Source organism: Pleurodeles waltl, chromosome 7 (assembly GCF_031143425.1).
Source record: "Pleurodeles waltl isolate 20211129_DDA chromosome 7, aPleWal1.hap1.20221129, whole genome shotgun sequence".
NCBI classification, from domain to species: Eukaryota; Metazoa; Chordata; class Amphibia; order Caudata; family Salamandridae; genus Pleurodeles; species Pleurodeles waltl.
Genome location: NC_090446.1, coordinates 1,391,020,415 through 1,391,038,948, shown reverse-complemented (window position 1 = coordinate 1,391,038,948; position 18,534 = coordinate 1,391,020,415). Strand labels below are relative to the sequence as shown.

At 43.6% G+C, this 18,534-nt stretch overlaps 1 protein-coding gene across 1 annotated transcript in view; it reads left to right on the top strand.

Annotated features, from left to right (window-relative positions):
* PRR12 (proline rich 12) overlaps window positions 1–18,534 on the top strand; it is a 420,401-nt gene that overhangs the window by 210,049 nt on the left and 191,818 nt on the right. The window contains exon 5 of the mRNA XM_069200974.1: window positions 6,723–7,239. Within this exon, the coding sequence (XP_069057075.1) occupies window positions 6,723–7,239 (517 nt within the window). The remainder of the gene's footprint in view (window positions 1–6,722; window positions 7,240–18,534) is intronic.

Below are 18,534 nucleotides of genomic sequence, written 5' to 3'. Positions count from 1 at the left end.
GAGAAATTGCATTTGACACTGCTTTCTGTGTAACCCCACCCGTTTTCTCTTTTTCTCTTTCCCACTTTCCATTTGTCCCCACTCTTTACTTCTGCTTAATGTTTTTCTCGCTGTATATGCATAAACACTTCTTTATGTAATAACAGTTGTATCGAAATGTCTAAACTTTGTGTAATGCTAACTCTCTCTAATCCTTCACTCTCTCCGCAGATCGCTAATACATGGGAAATCCTCAATGCCATGTTGAGGAGTGGGAGCCCGGATTTCTGAAATGTAAAAGTCATAAAATGACCAGTGGCGGATGCGCTCACTGACCAGACGCACCGTACACTGGCACCCCCTCACACACACCCCTTGTACCGCATGGCCTCCGTCCTGAAAAGCTCTAGTCTGGCAGTGAACAGCAGTACCTGAATCTAGGCAGGTCTCAGCGGGTGGGTTGTTAGTAATTTGTGGAGAGAATGAAGAAATAGAGAGGACTAGCGTTTCAGGTAAGCAACGTGATCTTCTCTTACATGTTGTTCTCTCCACAGTTTACTTACACATGGGAAAACAAGCCAAGCACAGCCAAGACTTTGGAATGTGGTAAAAGATAAGGGTTAGAGACTTAGGAAACAAGGTTTCAGAGCACAGCATCACCGACCACAAATAGGTCCAGAAACTTACTAGGATTAAAACGTGCACAGAGGCTACGTCTTAGGAATTGAATTACTATCTGTAATTGCAACCAATATTCCAGATATTTCTGAGGGAGTATACCTCTCTCAGACTCTGAGTAGCTGTTCGCCAGTCTTCAGGGGGCAACTGTCGTCACTGTCATCAGCTACCACAAGCAGTGACAACGAGATCAAGCACACACGGTCTACAGGCTTCCGTTTCCTTTCACTTCACTGAGGCATTAGAAGAAAAGTTATTTCTGATGAAACTGCTCGAGCAAAAAAGTTAATTTCATCTGACAAACAACTTCGCTTTCACACTTATTTCAAAGTGTAGATCCATTATAAAACCTATGTCAAAAAATTAATACAAGTCGGGTCCGCAGTGTCCTTCAGATGTGTACTCTCAATATTGATTTTAAATCTAGCCACCAAGCACATCCTGTAATATTTTTTTATGAAGAACCAATCCTCATGGGTAAAATACACATGGACATGTTTGGTGTATTAAAAGGCAGGCTTGGTGGCTTTCGAGCATCTTTTGCAAGATCTGTCTTGTATTTGTGCAAATTAAATTCGATGTCTAACTTTAATAGGAAGCTCATAATAGGCCCTGATATTAGAAGTTCTTAAATATCATGCTGGGTTTTAGTCTGAATTTCTGTGGCGTGTCTAAGATGACAAGAATTGCCTCAACAAAATGAATAACTTCTCCGAGGCTAACATTTATTACGCTATTTCCTTCTAAGAATCAATGGCCATTCAGTTGCAGTTACTGATTGTCCTAAACAACTGGCTGTTGGAGAGAACAGAGAGGTTCACAGTTCCATCAATTGTTTAGGGCCTCAGTTTCCTCAATGTAAACATTTATTTATCATACTTGGAAAAGCAGCTAATTGCTGCTTGTTTTTTATTTTATTTAAAAAAATGTCTTTGTATAGAACACAGTAACAACATTGTTAGTGTGAATTGCCATTGTCAGTGGAATTTTTAGATGACTCTTGCAGTGATAGTAATGGTCTGACTTCATCATCTCTGAAGGCATTTTCTTACAGTCAAGGGAAAGCACTACTGTGGGAGCGACTCTGGAATGATAATGCTCGGAGGTGGTTGTCCTTAGAGAGAACATCTGTACTGGGTTGCTTATCTGCCATTCTACCTAATGATGGTGTGTCTGCAGCTACTGATCTGCTTTGGGGAGGGCCTGGAAATGGCCTTTCAGTGGAAGCTATTTAAACTGCTTGGTACTCAGATATGTTTTATTGCTGGAAGAACTAAAGACTGTGCCAGATGTTGGCTAAGAATTCCATGTCCAACAGTTGGCTGTGCAATGGAGAAGGATTGCCATGATTGATGTCTCAAGCCCAGACTTCCACCCATTTGCCAAGTTAGGAGTGTTAGGAATCTGTCTGAATTTATGAACAAGCTGCACCATCTCCATCTGTCATAGTTTATACACATTGCTCTATCAAGCCTTAGGTGTAGGTAACAAGCTTGTTTTAATAACCTACATTCATCAACAAGTGAATTTGGCAATTACACTGCAGGGTTAAGGTTTACCTCCAGTCTAATACTGCGATTGGATCAAAACTATTAGTATGTTACATCGAAGGAAAGTGAAATTCTCTTTATCACAGAATTTTTCTCCTATTTCTGCGAATTATGCTAAAGATTACAGGACCGCTTATTTTTTAAGTATTCACTTCATGCTACCTATGTTTTTACGATTGTGTCTTAAATTAGAGACCTTTTGTCCCCTTCCATGGTCAGAATGCTCATAGAAAGGCATTGTAGGTGTCAATCGTGTCATAGAGTTAACCCTAATTGCTTGGAAGGGCTGAACCATAAACTTGCTCTGTCCGACAAAGAATCTGTATGTATTCACATAAAAAAAGATGTTGCTGATTTATAATAAAAAAATCCAGAATCTTAAAACCAAGTGAAAAAACAGAGGCTCAAAAATAAACTTTACCACAAACATGAAACGAAGACCTTGTAACCACCACAATTCTGGCAACCAAGACTTTTGGGATGGGCACCAGAGCAGGAGTAAATGGGGAAACGTTATTATAGCACAGGACTTACTTTGTGGGCACCAAGGTACGTCCTTACTATAACCATCGGTTGGCAGTTCAGCTCACCATCACTTAAGTTAATTTTAAAAAAAATCACAGTTTACAAATGATTGTGCTTTGAAGAGTCACCACTGACCTGCCCTTGTAAGTGACACATCGGGCTCTTGAGGTAAACATTGGAGATTACCAATTACATGCTTTGGCTATACCCTTATTTAAAAGACATTCCTTCACCTCTGGCTGCTGGTCGCCATTTTATGACTTTTAAATCTGAGCATTCGGATTTCTGGGTCCTCAACATGGCTTCAAGGATTTCCTATGTGTTAGTAAGCTGTTTAGAGATTTGCATATAAGAGAAAAGTATGTAAGTTCTGCACAACTAGACATTGTTCGGTTCTCCTCTTTGTGCTCCAGATGAGGGACTGGTGGGTTAGAACATTGAGGTGCCTCTGTCTAGCATAGGTCCCTCACCAACCGCTGTTTTCACCCAGACAGGAGGCTTGCTCAGTTACTAGACAAACTGCTTGTTATTTTGTGCTGTCACATATATGTATGTGGAGTTTTTTAATAGGAGTGGTACTGAGAGAGTTAGTGCAGAAGGTTTACTGTTGTGTTTACGTATGAAAAGTGGGACAGCATCTGCCTGCTCTGTTTATTTCTGGTTGATGTATTATTTGCTTTGAGGGGTCCTGTTAGGGAATGCTCTTTGGTGTACATTCGTAGATTATATTATTTGCACATTAAAAAACCCTCAATTAGGAGTTGTGGAGGGATGTTTTCTGATCCCCTAAGAGAAACCAAGATGAATTCCAATAAGAAATATTATTCCCTTGGCAGTTCCTTGGATAACTCTTTCAGTATCTTTGGGGACAGGTTTTTCCTAGAATAGTGTGACTGTGTTAAACATCATTTGTGCTCCAAAGTGCCCACATGGAAGTGTAGTATCACATTCTTTGCTGCAAAAGTGTTTACAGTGGTTGCATGACTCATTTGGGCCATGTCTATCATCTCTGACTTTTTTCTCATTCACCCACATTGCATATATTTGATGTAATATATTGATGAGTTACTTTTACTCAAGCGATTATAATCATGAGAGCATTCTGTATTGAATCCGACCTTATTAATTTGTTAAATTAATAAGTACACCTGCTGTGAGCCATGCATTCAGTAGTTGCCCACGCTACGTAATACACGCTTGGACGAAAGGATGGCTATCATTTTTCAGTAGCAGGCAGCAGCCATCTCTAGATCTGCAGTAGTATCTATAACACATATCATCGTTTCTCTCACAAAGCTGCGTATGTGAATCATAGCTCTGTTTCCTACAGATACCCTAGTCAAATCAATTGCCCAGCTTTTCAGGATACCCCACGCGAATAATAGCCCACTCCCTAGACATTTCCTAGCTAAATTAGCACCTATATATTCATATATATCTGACAAATCATTTCCCCACTTGTAGCCATTTGGTTGGTCCCACAAACCCCTAGGATAATACATGGCCCCATTCCTTTTAAAGGCGTTCTTTCCAATACTTAGCACAGCTTCCCCTCACGACGTCCTAGACAAACCATAGCTGTGCTCCCTGACAATAACCAGAACAAATCATAACCGCACACCCAAAACATCCCAGGCAAGTTCTAGCTCCATGTTCATGATTGCCATGGACAAACCATTGCACCAACTAAAGAAATCATAACCTATCAAAATCTTATAGAAATCACAGACCAACAAATACACACACCCCAGGCAGATAATGGCAGTGTAAACTGCAACACGTGCTAGACTGTTTCCAATTCATCACCACCAAAAAATGATAACATGTTCCAGATGTAGCCAAGATCCAACTTTCAAAAATCTTTGTAAATAAAACAAAAAAAACAAAGGCTCATTCGTCCTGGATTACCTTGTTATCTGTGCTCTCTGACAGATATTCTGTGCTGTGGTATCCAAGATTTGTACCACCAGTGTTAAGGAATCATGTAGTCACAACACAGGACCTTGCTCTACGAGATTGCGGACATTCCAGTGACTTCACTATGAAAGGGATGTTTTTTTTTAATACAAACTGAGTTTAGGTTATGTTCCATACATCATTATTAGCTGTGATCCAAGAGTGGTAAAGCTGCGATTCGAGGATTTCAACAGGACTGATTTTAAAAAACTACAATATACCATAAAGTGTTTATTCTTAAATGTATTTGTAACGGTGTGGACGCCCACTTCATATTTTTGGGCTTATTTATTGCTCCAAAAGTGAGGTCTGCAGGCCCTGCATCTCTTTGCGCCCCCAAGTTCAAAATTCTGTGGACAGGACTTTCAAGACTTTCAAGTTAAAGACACTATATAACTAGGTGGAGGCAGTGAATTGTCTGACTGCTAGTGCCTTCTGAAAAACTGCCAAGGCAATGTGCGTTGAAGATGTAAAAGTGTCTCAGTCCTCAGACGACTGAAACAATAACTCTGCAAAATGAGTATCTAATGTGTTCAGATCTGGAGTTCAATGTATACCTGGCATGTGAGCATCTGGAGCAACACACAGAAGAACTAGAATTAGCCAAGATGCGTAAAACAAAACAAGTCGCGTAATGGGTAAGTATGCATCATGTCTCCTTGTTTTTTAATACTGTATGGCTCTGCCTATTGATCATTGTACAGACATTTACAGGCTTGCTGGCAGGCAAAGTTTTCATTCTCGTTTTTGTTTTTACTTATAGTAATTCATTAATGTAGTTTCTAAGCATTACTGGTAAGCGATGTCAGTATCCAAGGCACTTGGACAGGAGGTAGTTGCCCAGGATCACAGTATAGCAGTGTAAAACTGTGTTATAGAAACCAGGTTATTGTGTAACCGTATGTGCCTGTTAATGTAACATGAAAGATGAAAGTTAGAATGACATTTCTCAGTGAAAATTGTCTTTTTGAAATAATTACATGGGGATGAACAGTTCAGTACCATTGAATCTCTAAATCAGTTGAAGGTAAGCTGAAACGTGAAGCTGTCCTGACCAATAGCCTATCTTCATTCTTTTTGCGTACACATGGCACTGTCTCCAACCTTTTCTGTTGTCAGAGCTACTTATGTTCAATTAAAATCATCCCGGCCTTCTAATATTAGTGATGTCAAAGTGACCACCCCATCCAAGATTGTCAGCAGTGATCACATCAGTGCATACGGCAGGGTTACCAGCAGTAAAGTAAAAAAGCATTATTAATTTGGAATGCCTTTATATTAGCAACAAATAGCTATAGCTGCCATCACCCTGGTAATAAGAGTAATAAGTCTCTCCAACGCCACATGATTCATTACTCAAATAATAGCTCAAAATACATTTTGGAGATTCAACCATTTTTCTCCAGACGTCAGTTTATAAGCTCTGCAAATACACACATTTTCATCTCAAATATGTGATTTTTAATGTTGCTAATTCAACTTAGCAGTACGCTGAATGAACAGAGGAGAGCTACTTCTATGTAGCCGGAGAGCTACTTATAGATCACGATCTACTCGTAGACGCCAGTTCTAGAACCATGTATGTGAGGTACTTGTTGGCAATTAGCATGCCAGATCACTTGACATTGCAAAGGAACATAGGTACAGTAATTTTAGAAAATGACTGTTGCGCTAGCCACTAAAAGATGGAGGCACTGCAAAATTTTATTAAATATCAGATGTGTAACCAAACATATTTTGCATGCAATTGTAGAGGTATAGTATAACATGAGTAGATGGAGGCTCCTTGCTCTTGCTTCATGGCTTTCCACATTTCTCTGTGCGGACTGGTATGCAAGCAAGTAGGCTTACAAAGTTCGAAGTCAATATTTGTCAAAAAATGTTCAAAGGTAGAAGTGAATGTTTTTGTATTGCTTTACAGGGTTTTCGGTGATGAAGTTAAGAGTTGATTAGGGTAGCAGGGGGAATGTAGGATTTTCTGATTTCTTTGATAAGTCCCTTGCTTATAGTAACGTTTTCTTTGTTGGTTGCCAGATAAAGCTGCAGATACCCAAGGGGCATGATCAGGTGCAGATGGAGCTGGCAGAGATGCTGCCACCGCAGGAGAGCGGGTTAGACAACAGTCAGACACGTGAGAAGATCAAGCAGAAGATCAAAGAGGTAGAGGAGAAGCAGCCTGAAATGAAATCTGGGTTCATGGCTTCCTTCCTTGACTTCCTCAAGTCTGGCAAGAGGCAGCAGCTACCGACAGCTAACACCAGTCCTTCCAAGACTAGGCCCCCATCCTCCGGCCCGCACTCCTACGGCATGTCTGCATCCCAGATGCTCTCTGGATCTCTGGACCCTACAGAAAATGACAGTCTGGTGATGAGCTGCACTAGTCCCTGCAAACGTCTTGATGATGAGTTGAAAAGGAACTTGGAGACCCTGCCATCCTTCTCCTCCGATGAGGAGGATTCAGTCAGCAAGAACCAGGACCTCCAAAAGAGCATCTCTTCTGCCATCTCTGCTCTGTATGACCCTACTGATCGTAAGGAGGGAGATAGCACAGGTACGACCGAGACACTGAAATGCATGTGCTTTTATTCCGACGTTTCGCTACATAGAATTGTATTGACGGAGACTAAATGCATTTTGTAGCAGTGATGTAGTCAATGAAAATCTGCAGTTGCACGGTTATGGACCTGGGGCTCTAGAAGAGGACAGTTAGTTCAAGCAGGTTATCTTTCTTCTTGTTAGGGATGGAGCAAGAAATGGGAGAAGTGTCTTAATTAAGAGAGAGTAAAGGAAAAAAAACTGACATTCACTTCCAAATATTTCCTGATTAATATGGGTTTACAGCACGTGGTATTATAGATCATATGTTGTGCCCTCTCCTGACATCTAGTGGTGGGTTTGGAATAATGCAACTTGTTTTTCTTCGAAGTTTTTGTTTCAGTTCCGTACATGCCTAGAATGACTTGCGGTCACGTTCCCCGAAACCCATAAACTTCGACTTACAGTATTTTTTGTGCTTTCTCCTTTAGGGTTGAACTCTGTGCTCTGTCAGGAAACTACACCCCGAGCTAGGTGTGTCGAACGGGCAACCATAAAATTAGCATTTGCATGTACGATAGAAAAGAGCAGAATAGGCGTTTATAGACACCCATCCCGAGGTTGCAAATCAGATGAGAACGAATCTCAGGGGCGTCGAGCATGGAACTAATTATTCTCAATTCTCGCCCCCTTAGTAAACAAATTTTTTTAGGCTCCGACTATCAAAAAGTTTGCAATGTGCATCATTGGATCTAATTTGATAATTATAAACTTTAGATTAATTCCCTGTTGCATGCATGAATTGCGGAACACCTAATTTCAGTGATTTTTTTTTTCGTTGACGTAATACTACATGGTGCAAAAACTATGTACTAAAATAAGCAGGGCCTTTTTAAAACTTATCCAAGACAAGATTTTTCCAAATGTAGACGACTCATACTTAAGAGAACCATTTTCAAGACTGCATTGTAGCATCACAGCCGCAAAAAGGTAAAAACCTTTCTAACAAGTCGGAAACAGTCCAACCTTACTTTGACAGGTATTAAAATGTGTCCTGCTTCTTTATGGTTCCAGATGCTTCCAGTACCCAGGACGCATAGTACTGACAAAAGCCTCTCAGAGCCAGGTCTTTTGTTCAGCTCCTGAAAGAAGAATCCGAGAGCACGAGAGGCGTCCCTCCTCTGCCTTTTCACTGAAATTTCAGTCAGATTTTCTTCTTTTTCATTTTCACTTGAACTTATATAACACTTGAGAAAAGTGTTTTTTTCCTTGAGCGAAGTAATATTTTTCCTAGTGTTAACAAGAAGTTTCTGTCCGAAATGCCTTCATTTTTCGTTAAAGTCCCTCCGGGGGAGGAAGAAGGCAGTATCAGACCTTTGCTGTCAGTGCATTCTTTCTGGTCGACACTAACATTCCGCTCACTGAGGCTTGCATTTATACAACACTCATTGATGTCATCCAAATCGATGCAAGAGATGCTTGTCTTCATCAGTATCTCCAATTCCAAAAAAAGCCATTGGTCTATTGTAGAAGAAGACACTTCTAAACCAACGTTTAGGACATGCTCTGTTTTCTCACAAGATCCAGCTCTGCCCCCTTCCTGCTTGTCCTCTAAGGGCCATATTCCTCCACCATCTCATTCAGGAGCCACTATAGCTGCCTTTACTCCTTCTGGTTTATTACCTCTAAAAATAGTGTCTAAGCCCACTTCCATGTCACCTATAAGGAAGTTTAAATTGTCTACCCTGCCACCAAGATCACTAGCATCTTCCAGGGGTAGACATTCCACGCCTCCTCATGCCCCAGAGCAACATAACAAAGACCTAATTTATGATCCAGATCATCTTATTTGGACTCAATGTTCTCTTGTAGGGGATTTCCGTGTATAGTCATAAGCACTGATCCCAGAGCGGTTCTTTTATGTATTTTCTTAAGTTTTATTTTTTTTTTACATTTTTTTGCCTTTCTTCAGGAAAGCCTGTAGAGACACTCAAGATAGAGACAGATAATGCAGCCCATATATGTAGGCTGCAATGGCCCAATTCGTCATTATGTAGTCAAAAAAGGGCCAATACATTACAAATGAGTATAATTTAAGATGTTTTGCAAACAGTATACATCTCCTTCACAACCGTCTTTTTATGATAGAGATGAGAGAGAGCAGGGCAGAGTAACCTCATAGGCTACCATTATGTCTAAAATAAAGACTAGGCCTTTAAAAACCTAGGGACCACCACTATTCCATCATGCCCATCAGGTGGCAGTTGCTTTAGTTCTTTTTTCAGGTTCCTGCAGACAGCACCCTGAAGCATTGAGCTCGACCTATTATAGGTTTTTTTCTCGTAAACTTTTTATCAGAAGTTGGTGGCAACACCTTTACTCAACGTCATTTAACTTCTTCTGCCTTTTCTGCTATTCTTGGACAGAAAACTGAGCCATTTTGTCAAATAAAATGCCTTCTTTGTTTGGTAAGTGTCTTCGCTGTGGCAAGAAAAAGGCCAAAACAGACCCCCATGAGCTCTGTATCATCTGTCTACCTTCATCACATCTTCCTGACACCTGTGACACCTGCAGGAAGTTTTCCAGGTGCGCTCTGCATGACAGAAAGAAGATTCGGCTTCAAGGAAGGAAGGGACCTCCGAGCAAGGGGAGGGTCATTCTTCCACCAGGGCTCTTCCCTCAGCTTCCAGTGGACATAGAAGGTCGGAGAAGCGATTTTCCAGCCAAAGAAGACATCGGTTCCGGTCGGCGACGAGAGGATCGACGTCATGGCAAGGTACAACGCTGACATGTTGCCGTTAAGAGCGACGTCGACGTCTATGGGATTATACGCATTAGAACATCGTTGGCGTGCGATGACGAGAAGTGGCTCATAGTTAAAGAATGCCAGGTTGCCTTTGAGACGGTGTGGACCGTCAACCGGAAAGATCGATGTCAAGGTGTCTGTAGATGTGGAGGAGTGAAAGGAGAAAGAAGAAGAATTTATTCTTCATCGGAGTCTTCACCTTCTCTAGCTGTGTTACCATCTCCAACACCTCTTCCATCTTTACCTCCTCCACCTGCTTCGGCACCTCTGACACCACCACCTCTTCCACAGGTGCTTCCTCTTTCATCAGCACCTCCTCCGTTACCTCCTCTGTCAGGATCCAGAAGCATTCCAGCTCACAGGCCTCGAATTTTCTCCCGTTCGTGCCATGACTCTCGTCAAGGACACCATACACTGGGGCGCTCTTCTGCTGCTACACATACACATCGTCATCTTGGATCTTCCCATAGGGCAAAGTCACGCTCCTATCATCGACATGCTGATCATTCCTCTTCATCTGCAAGAGACTAGTCCACAACTTTATCGGACTCACCCCCACCTCGAGTCTCTCCAGTTGATGACATTACTACCTTTCAAGAGGTGCTAGTCCGAGGGGCTGCAAAACTAAATATACCGATGTCTGTGCCCACACCATCAACATCAGTAATCTTTGACATCAGTGTTGCGCGGCCAGACCGTTGCTTCCACTGGTCCTGGGTCTCCTCGAATTGGCCAATGACTTGTTCCTAACTCCAGCAATGGCTATGTCTGCTCTAGCCATGCTTCAAAAGAAATACTGGCATCAGGATCAAGACCCATTATTTCTTTGCAATGATCCTCCACCTGACTCTGTTGCCATTTTGGCTGCTAAAAAGTCAATTCCACCTCTCCATCATCCTCTTCACCTCCAGATAAGGAGAGTAAAAAATTGGGCTCCGTAGCCCGCAAAGTCTGCAGTACAGTGCCACCTCTATGAAGGCAGCCAGTGCTATGGCCCTCTTGAGCAGGTACGACCGAACCCTTTGGGATTCAGTCCAACAGTTTCCTGACCACCTGCCTAAGGTCAAAAGGGAAGACTTCTTAGAGTTCATCCACTAAGGGGCAATGGTCTCTAATCAGAATGTAAGTCCAGCGGTGGATTCTTCTCTCCTTGCCGCACATGGCCACTGTCAAGGAGTCACCTTGCGGAGGCATGCTTTGCTCCGACTAATGTCTTTAAAACCAGAAGTGCAACATTGCATCCAAAATTTGCTATCCTGAGGTTCCACAGTATTTGGCAGACATGTTAACAACGAGATGGCAAGAATGATAACTGAGATGGACACACTAAATGCTGTGGCTCTGGAGAAACTCCGAGAACATCGCAAATCATTCTGACCTTACCAACGTCGGTTTTAGGTGCAGAGGGTTCAAATCCATCAGTGGCATTTGAGTAGATCTCAACAACAGCCCCAGAGATCCTGCCAACCACAGCGCAAACTGTCAAGAGGTCACTCTGCCCAACAACCCACCAAAGGTGGTAAACATCAGCCACAAAACTTTGAGTCCTCCCGTCCCCCTCTTGTGGTAACCACTCTGGTATAGGGAAGCATTGCACATTATCTGGAATAGTGGCAACGCATCACAACAGACGTCTGGGTATTGATTATTATGCAGAGTGGATACTGTCTCAGGTTTACCATTCCACCAAAACCGTCCCTTCCCATCTTCACTTACTCAGGGATGAAGTCAACGTTTTGTTAAAAAAGAAGATGGTGGAACCCGTTCCCAACAGTCAATGAGGGAAGGGCATTTACTCCAGGTATTCCCTTGTATCAAAGAAAGACAAGCACAAATTCAGACCCATCCTCGATCTAAAAGTCACCAACAAGTGGATTCGGAAGGAGAAGGTCAGGATGTTGGCTGTACATCAGGTATATCCCCAACTTCATCAGAGGGATTGGTTTTGCTCCATCGACCTTCACGATGCATACTTCCACATTCCCATCACCAGGAAGCAACAGAAATTTCTCAGATTTCTTGTGGGGCACCACCACTACCAGTATGCAGTACTACCATTTGGCCTCAATTCAGCACCCAGACCATTCTCCAAGTGCATGGCTCTAGTGGAAGCCCAACTGCATTTCAATTAGACTTGCCAGCTACATAATTGGTTGGGTCTTCACGTCAACTTCAACAAGTTTCCATCAACACCAGTTCAGACATTGCATTACTTACTCCATCTATACCATTCACACAAAGGTGTGTCCTTCGGAGGAGCAATGATTATTGTTCCTTCAGAAATGTCAAACTCTCAAGAGAGTGCCTCATCCAAAAGCAAGAGCAGTCTCATCTCTTCTCAGCTCAGTGGCCTCCTGTATCTTCCGTACTCCCAATGCTCGTCTCCACATGCGACCTCTCCAGGAGTGTCTAGAGGACCAGTGGGACCACCTGACGGGCAACTGGGAGGACAAGATAACACTCTCCTTACATGCAGTACGATCCCTCAGGTGGTGGTATTCTCCAAGCAATCTCCTTCAAGGGATGCAATTCCATCCACAGGTCCCTTCTCAAACCATTCTGGATCAACTGGTCAGGCACATTTCTCTATGACTTTCTACAGATTCCCCTGATCCTGTCAGTCCTGATCAAGCTGTTCCACTCCAAAGCCAAGATGATCCTAATTGTTCCAGAGTGGCCACAGTAGTGGTGGTTCCCGGACCTTCTTCACTGGTCAGAGCATCCACATCTGAAGCTGCCATGCAGGCCAGACCTACTGATGGAATTTAGAGGATAGATGGTACATCCCAATCGCGCCTCCTTAAATTTGGCAGCATGGCTCCTGAGCTAGTGCAGAATGGACATTTGAACTTGCCACAGAACTTTATGGAAATCCTCAAGGAGACTAAGCGGCCTTTCACTCGCTCTGCTTACACATTTAAATGGAAGAGATTTTGCATCTGGTGTTCCTCTAAGAACATGGACCCTACTGCTTGCCAAGAGCATGTGAATTTACCATACCTTACACACGTGACTAAACCTGGCTTGCAATTTTCTTCCATAAAGGTTCATTTGGCAGCTCTTACTGCCTACAGGAAATGTTTGCCACAAACCTCTTTTTTCCCAAATCCCCGTCATAAAGTATTTCTTAGAGGGGTTGAAGAAACTTTTCCTTCCCATTAGGTATCCTTCGCCTCCCTGGGACCTCAATATAGTGCTTTCTCACCTTATGCGCTTATGGGATCCATCCATAAAATGTCCTTACAACGCCTTATGTGTAAAACAGCTTTCCTGGCAGTGATTACATCAGCCACTGGGTGAGTGAGATACAAGCACTGTGCTCTCACGAACCATACACTGTCTTTCATTCTAGCAAATTAGTTATGAGAAGTCACCTTAAATTTCTTCCTGAAGAAGTATCAGACTTCCATGTCAATCAGACTATCTCATTGCCTACATTCTTTCGGAATCCCTCTAGTCCAGCAGAAAGATCTCTCAATTCATTGGCTGTTAGGAGGGTTCTGAAGTTTTATCTCGATAAGACAAGGAATATCCGATGAACTGACCAATTGTTTATTAACTTTGGTCCGGTCCACACGGGATTAGCCACATTCAAACAATTCATCTCTAGATGGATAGTTTCCTGTATTTTATTGTGCTATCAAAAAGCTCATAAATCTCTACTAGCTAAACCTAAAGCACACTCCACTAGGGCTTTACTACGCAATATCCAGATTCCAGAAATTTGCAAAGCAGCTACTTTGGAAATCAGTATATACTTTTACCAAACACTACTGCCTAGAGTCTGATGCTAGAGCAGATGCTCACGTAGGGCAGGCTTCCCTCCGAAATCTTTTCGTTTAAAGCAGGAGTTTCCAACTTTTATTGTAGTGTGAGCTACGGCTGATCAGTGAAGGTCATTGTGAGCTACTGAAGGCTAAACAACTCATGCATTGTTACCAGACACCCCCATGGCCAGCTGCACTGACTTTAAGCTTAATGTCTCTAGAGCCAGATACTATGGTTTGAACAAAATACATTAACTAGGGGCACTATGAAAGGGCTGCCATGTGTGTAGGTGAGAGCGTGGTCTTTTGCGGATGTATGAACATGTGTGCGTATGAATGGGATATATGTGTATGGGTGAGTGTGAGCCTGTATGATATGTACTCGTCAGACAAGACATACCTTTCACCATATGTGGCACCGTTACATGTAAAATACAAACATACAACAATTTTTTAAAGTGGGAGAAATTTAAAGTGCACAAAAATGTTATGTAAAAATGTTGAAAATATGGAATATTTTTCTGCACTTTAAATTTCTCCCATTAAAATAAAATACTGTATTTTTCAGTTATACATATGGCACAGTGTCTACTGGTCACTAGCAGCAAGAGGCCCGCTGATTGTAAATGTGATACTTTCAAATGGCAGAAAATTAAAATGAAGAGTTAACTTAATCATTAAGGTAACTTTTTATTTTCTCCCATTTAACAGCATTCAGAAACTTAATGTTCGATGGCATCTGTCGCTGTAGATACGCATGTTCTGCAATAGCTCGCCATCTGGTGTTGGGCCGGAGTGTTACAAGTTGTTTTTCTTCGAAGAAGTCTTTCGAGTCACGGGACCGAGTGACTCCTCCTTTTGTCTCCATTGCGCATGGGCGTCGACTCCATCTTCGATTGTTTTTTTTCCGCCATCGGGTTCGGACGTGTTCCTGTCGCTCCGAGTTTCGGAACGGAAAATTAGCTAATTTCGGAAGATTTTCGTCGGTATTGTTGCGTTCGGGATCGGCTTACTTAGATTCCACACCGCATCGAAGATCGAAGAGCTCTGGTGCCCTTCGGGGTAGTTTTTCGATCCTCCGTCGGGGCCTGGTCGGCCCGACCGCGTGCTGAAGAACGCCGATGGAACGGACCCCGTTCCGCTTCTGCCCCAAATGCCACAATAAATACCCCTACACAGACCAACACTTGGTCTGCAACCTGTGCCTGTCACCTGAGCACAGCGAAGACACCTGCGAGGCCTGTCGTGCGTTCCGGTCCCGAAAAACACTCCGAGACCGTCGAGCCAGAAGACTTCAAATGGCGTCCGCACCGACAGCCCAACGGGAGTTCGAGGAACAGGAAGAAGAAGGTACCTTCTCGATCCAAGACTCAGACTCCGAAGGATTCGACGATACACAAACCGTGAGTAAGACGTCGAAAACCACACAAAGAAACATTTACAAGGCCCAGGGGACGCCACTGCCACCAGGCCATGGCTCAACCCATAAATTTGGTGACCGACCGTCGGCACCGAAAAAGGCCCAAACAGTGCCGAGATCGTCCGACTCCGGTCGAGACACCGGCACGCAGCCTTCTCGGGACCGAGAAAGTGCTGGAGACAAGCCTCGACACCGAGATGCCGCTGTGGACACGGCTCGCCGCCGAGACAGCGGCACCGAAACAGATCGACGCCGAGAGGTTTCGGCCCCGAAAAGGAAAAAAGTCACCTCGGAGCCGAAAAAACACGCAGACAAAGTTTCGACGCCGAAACAAACTGCAAGCGACCCAGCTTCAGGCTCTTATACAGAAGAGCACTCGCTAACCTCCCAAATGCAAAAGCATAGGTTTGAGGAAGAGCTACAAGCAACTGATGTGGACCATACGCAAAAGCGTATCTTCATTCAGCAGGGGACAGGAAAAATAAGCACCCTTCCCCCCATTAGGAGAAAGAGAAGGTTGGAGTTCCAGACGGAACAAGCACCACAACCAAAAGTGGTGAAAAGAGTTACACCACCACCCTCTCCTCCGCCCGTGATTAACGTTTCACCAGCACAAACTCCATCTCACTCCCCAGCTCACACCACCATGAGCCAGGGTGACCAAGATCAGGACGCATGGGACCTATACGACGCCCCAGTGTCAGATAACAGCCCGGAGGCATACCCTACAAAGCCATCTCCACCAGAAGACAGCACCGCGTACTCTCAGGTGGTGGCTAGAGCAGCACAATTTCATAACGTAAGCCTCCACTCAGAACAGGTCGAGGATGATTTCCTGTTCAACACACTCTCCTCCACCCACAGCTCCTACCAAAGCCTGCCTATGCTCCCTGGTATGCTCCGGCACGCAAAAGACATATTTAAGGAGCCGGTCAAAAGTAGGGCAATCACACCAAGGGTAGAAAAAAAGTATAAGCCGCCTCCTACGGACCCGGTTTTCATCACTACACAGCTGCCACCAGACTCTGTTGTTGTAGGAGCAGCTAGGAAAAGGGCCAACTCTCACACATCTGGAGATGCACCACCCCCAGATAAAGAAAGCCGCAAGTTCGATGCAGCTGGTAAGAGAGTCGCAGCACAAGCTGCAAACCAGTGGCGCATCGCGAACTCCCAGGCACTACTTGCGCGCTATGACAGAGCCCACTGGGACGAGATGCAACATCTCATTGAACATCTGCCCAAGGACTTCCAAAATAGGGCAAAACAAGTGGTTGAGGAGGGACAGACCATCTCCAACAACCAGATACGTTCCTCCATGGACGCTGCAGATACAGCTGCACGGACAATTAATACATCTGTAACTATCAGAAGGCATGCATGGCTCCGAACGTCTGGATTTAAACCAGAGATTCAACAAGCAGTTCTCAATATGCCTTTTAATGAAAAAGAACTGTTCGGTCCAGAAGTGGACACAGCGATTGAGAAACTCAAAAAAGATACGGACACTGCCAAAGCCATGGGCGCACTCTACTCCCCGCAGAGCAGAGGGAATTACAGCACATTCCGTAAAACGCCCTTTCGAGGGGGGTTTCGGGGTCAAAGCACACAAGCCAGCACCTCACAGGCAACACCGTCCACTTACCAGGGACAGTATAGAGGAGGTTTTCGGGGACAATATAGAGGAGGGCAATTCCCTAGAAATAGAGGGAGATTTCAAAGCCCCAAAACCCCTACTACTAAACAATGACTCACATGTCACTCACCCCCTCCACACAACACCAGTGGGGGGAAGAATAGGTCATTATTACAAAGCATGGGAGGAAATCACTACAGACACTTGGGTTCTAGCAATTATCCAACATGGTTATTGCATAGAATTTCTACAATTCCCTCCAAACATACCACCAAAAGCACAAAACTTAACAACACACCATTCCAATCTCCTGGAGATAGAAGTGCAGGCACTATTGCAAAAGAATGCAATCGAGTTAGTGCCAAACACACAAATAAACACAGGAGTTTACTCACTGTACTTTCTGATACCAAAGAAGGACAAAACGCTGAGACCAATCCTAGACCTCAGAGTAGTGAACACTTTCATCAAATCAGACCACTTCCACATGGTCACACTACAAGAAGTATTGCCATTGCTAAAACTACACGACTACATGGCAACTTTAGACCTCAAGGATGCTTATTTCCATATACCAATACACCCATCGCACAGGAAATACCTAAGGTTTGTATTCAAAGGAATACATTACCAATTCAAGGTACTGCCTTTCGGATTAACAACCGCACCAAGAGTCTTTACCAAATGTCTAGCGGTAGTCGCTGCACACATAAGAAGGCAGCAAATACATGTGTTCCCATATTTGGACGACTGGCTAATCAAGGCCCATTCGTTCATACAGTGCTCAAATCACACAAATCACATCATACAAACCCTCTTCAAACTCGGGTTCACCGTCAATTTCACAAAATCCAAAATTCTGCCACGCAAGGTACAACAATACCTGGGAGCCATAATAGACACATCAAAGGGAGTAGCCACTCCAAGTCCACAAAGAATTCAAAATTTCAACACCATCATACAACGCATGTATCCAACACAAAAGATACAGGCAAAGATGGTATTACAACTCCTAGGCATGATGTCATCATGCATAGCCATTGTCCCAAACGCAAGACTGCACATGAGGCCCTTACAACAATGCCTAGCATCACAGTGGTCTCAAGCACAGGGTCACCTTCTAGATCTGGTGTTAATAGACCGCCAAACTTACCTCTCGCTTCTGTGGTGGAACAACATAAATTTAAACAAGGGGCGGCCTTTCCAAGACCCAGTGCCACAATACGTAATAACAACAGATGCTTCCATGACAGGGTGGGGAGCACACCTCGATCAACACAGCATACAAGGACAATGGAACGTACACCAAACAAAACTGCATATCAATCACCTAGAACTTCTAGCAGTTTTTCAAGCACTAAAAGCTTTCCAACCAATAATAGTTCACAAATACATTCTCGTCAAAACAGACAACATGACAACAATGTATTATCTAAACAAGCAGGGAGGGACGCACTCCACGCAGTTAAGCCTGCTAGCACAAAAAATTTGGCATTGGGCAATTCACAACCAAATTCGCCTAATTGCACAGTTTATACCAGGGATACAAAATCAACTCGCAGACAATCTCTCTCGAGATCACCAACAGGTCCACGAATGGGAAATTCACCCCCAAATTCTGAACACTTATTTCAAACTCTGGGGAACACCTCAGATAGACTTGTTTGCGACAAGGGAGAACGCAA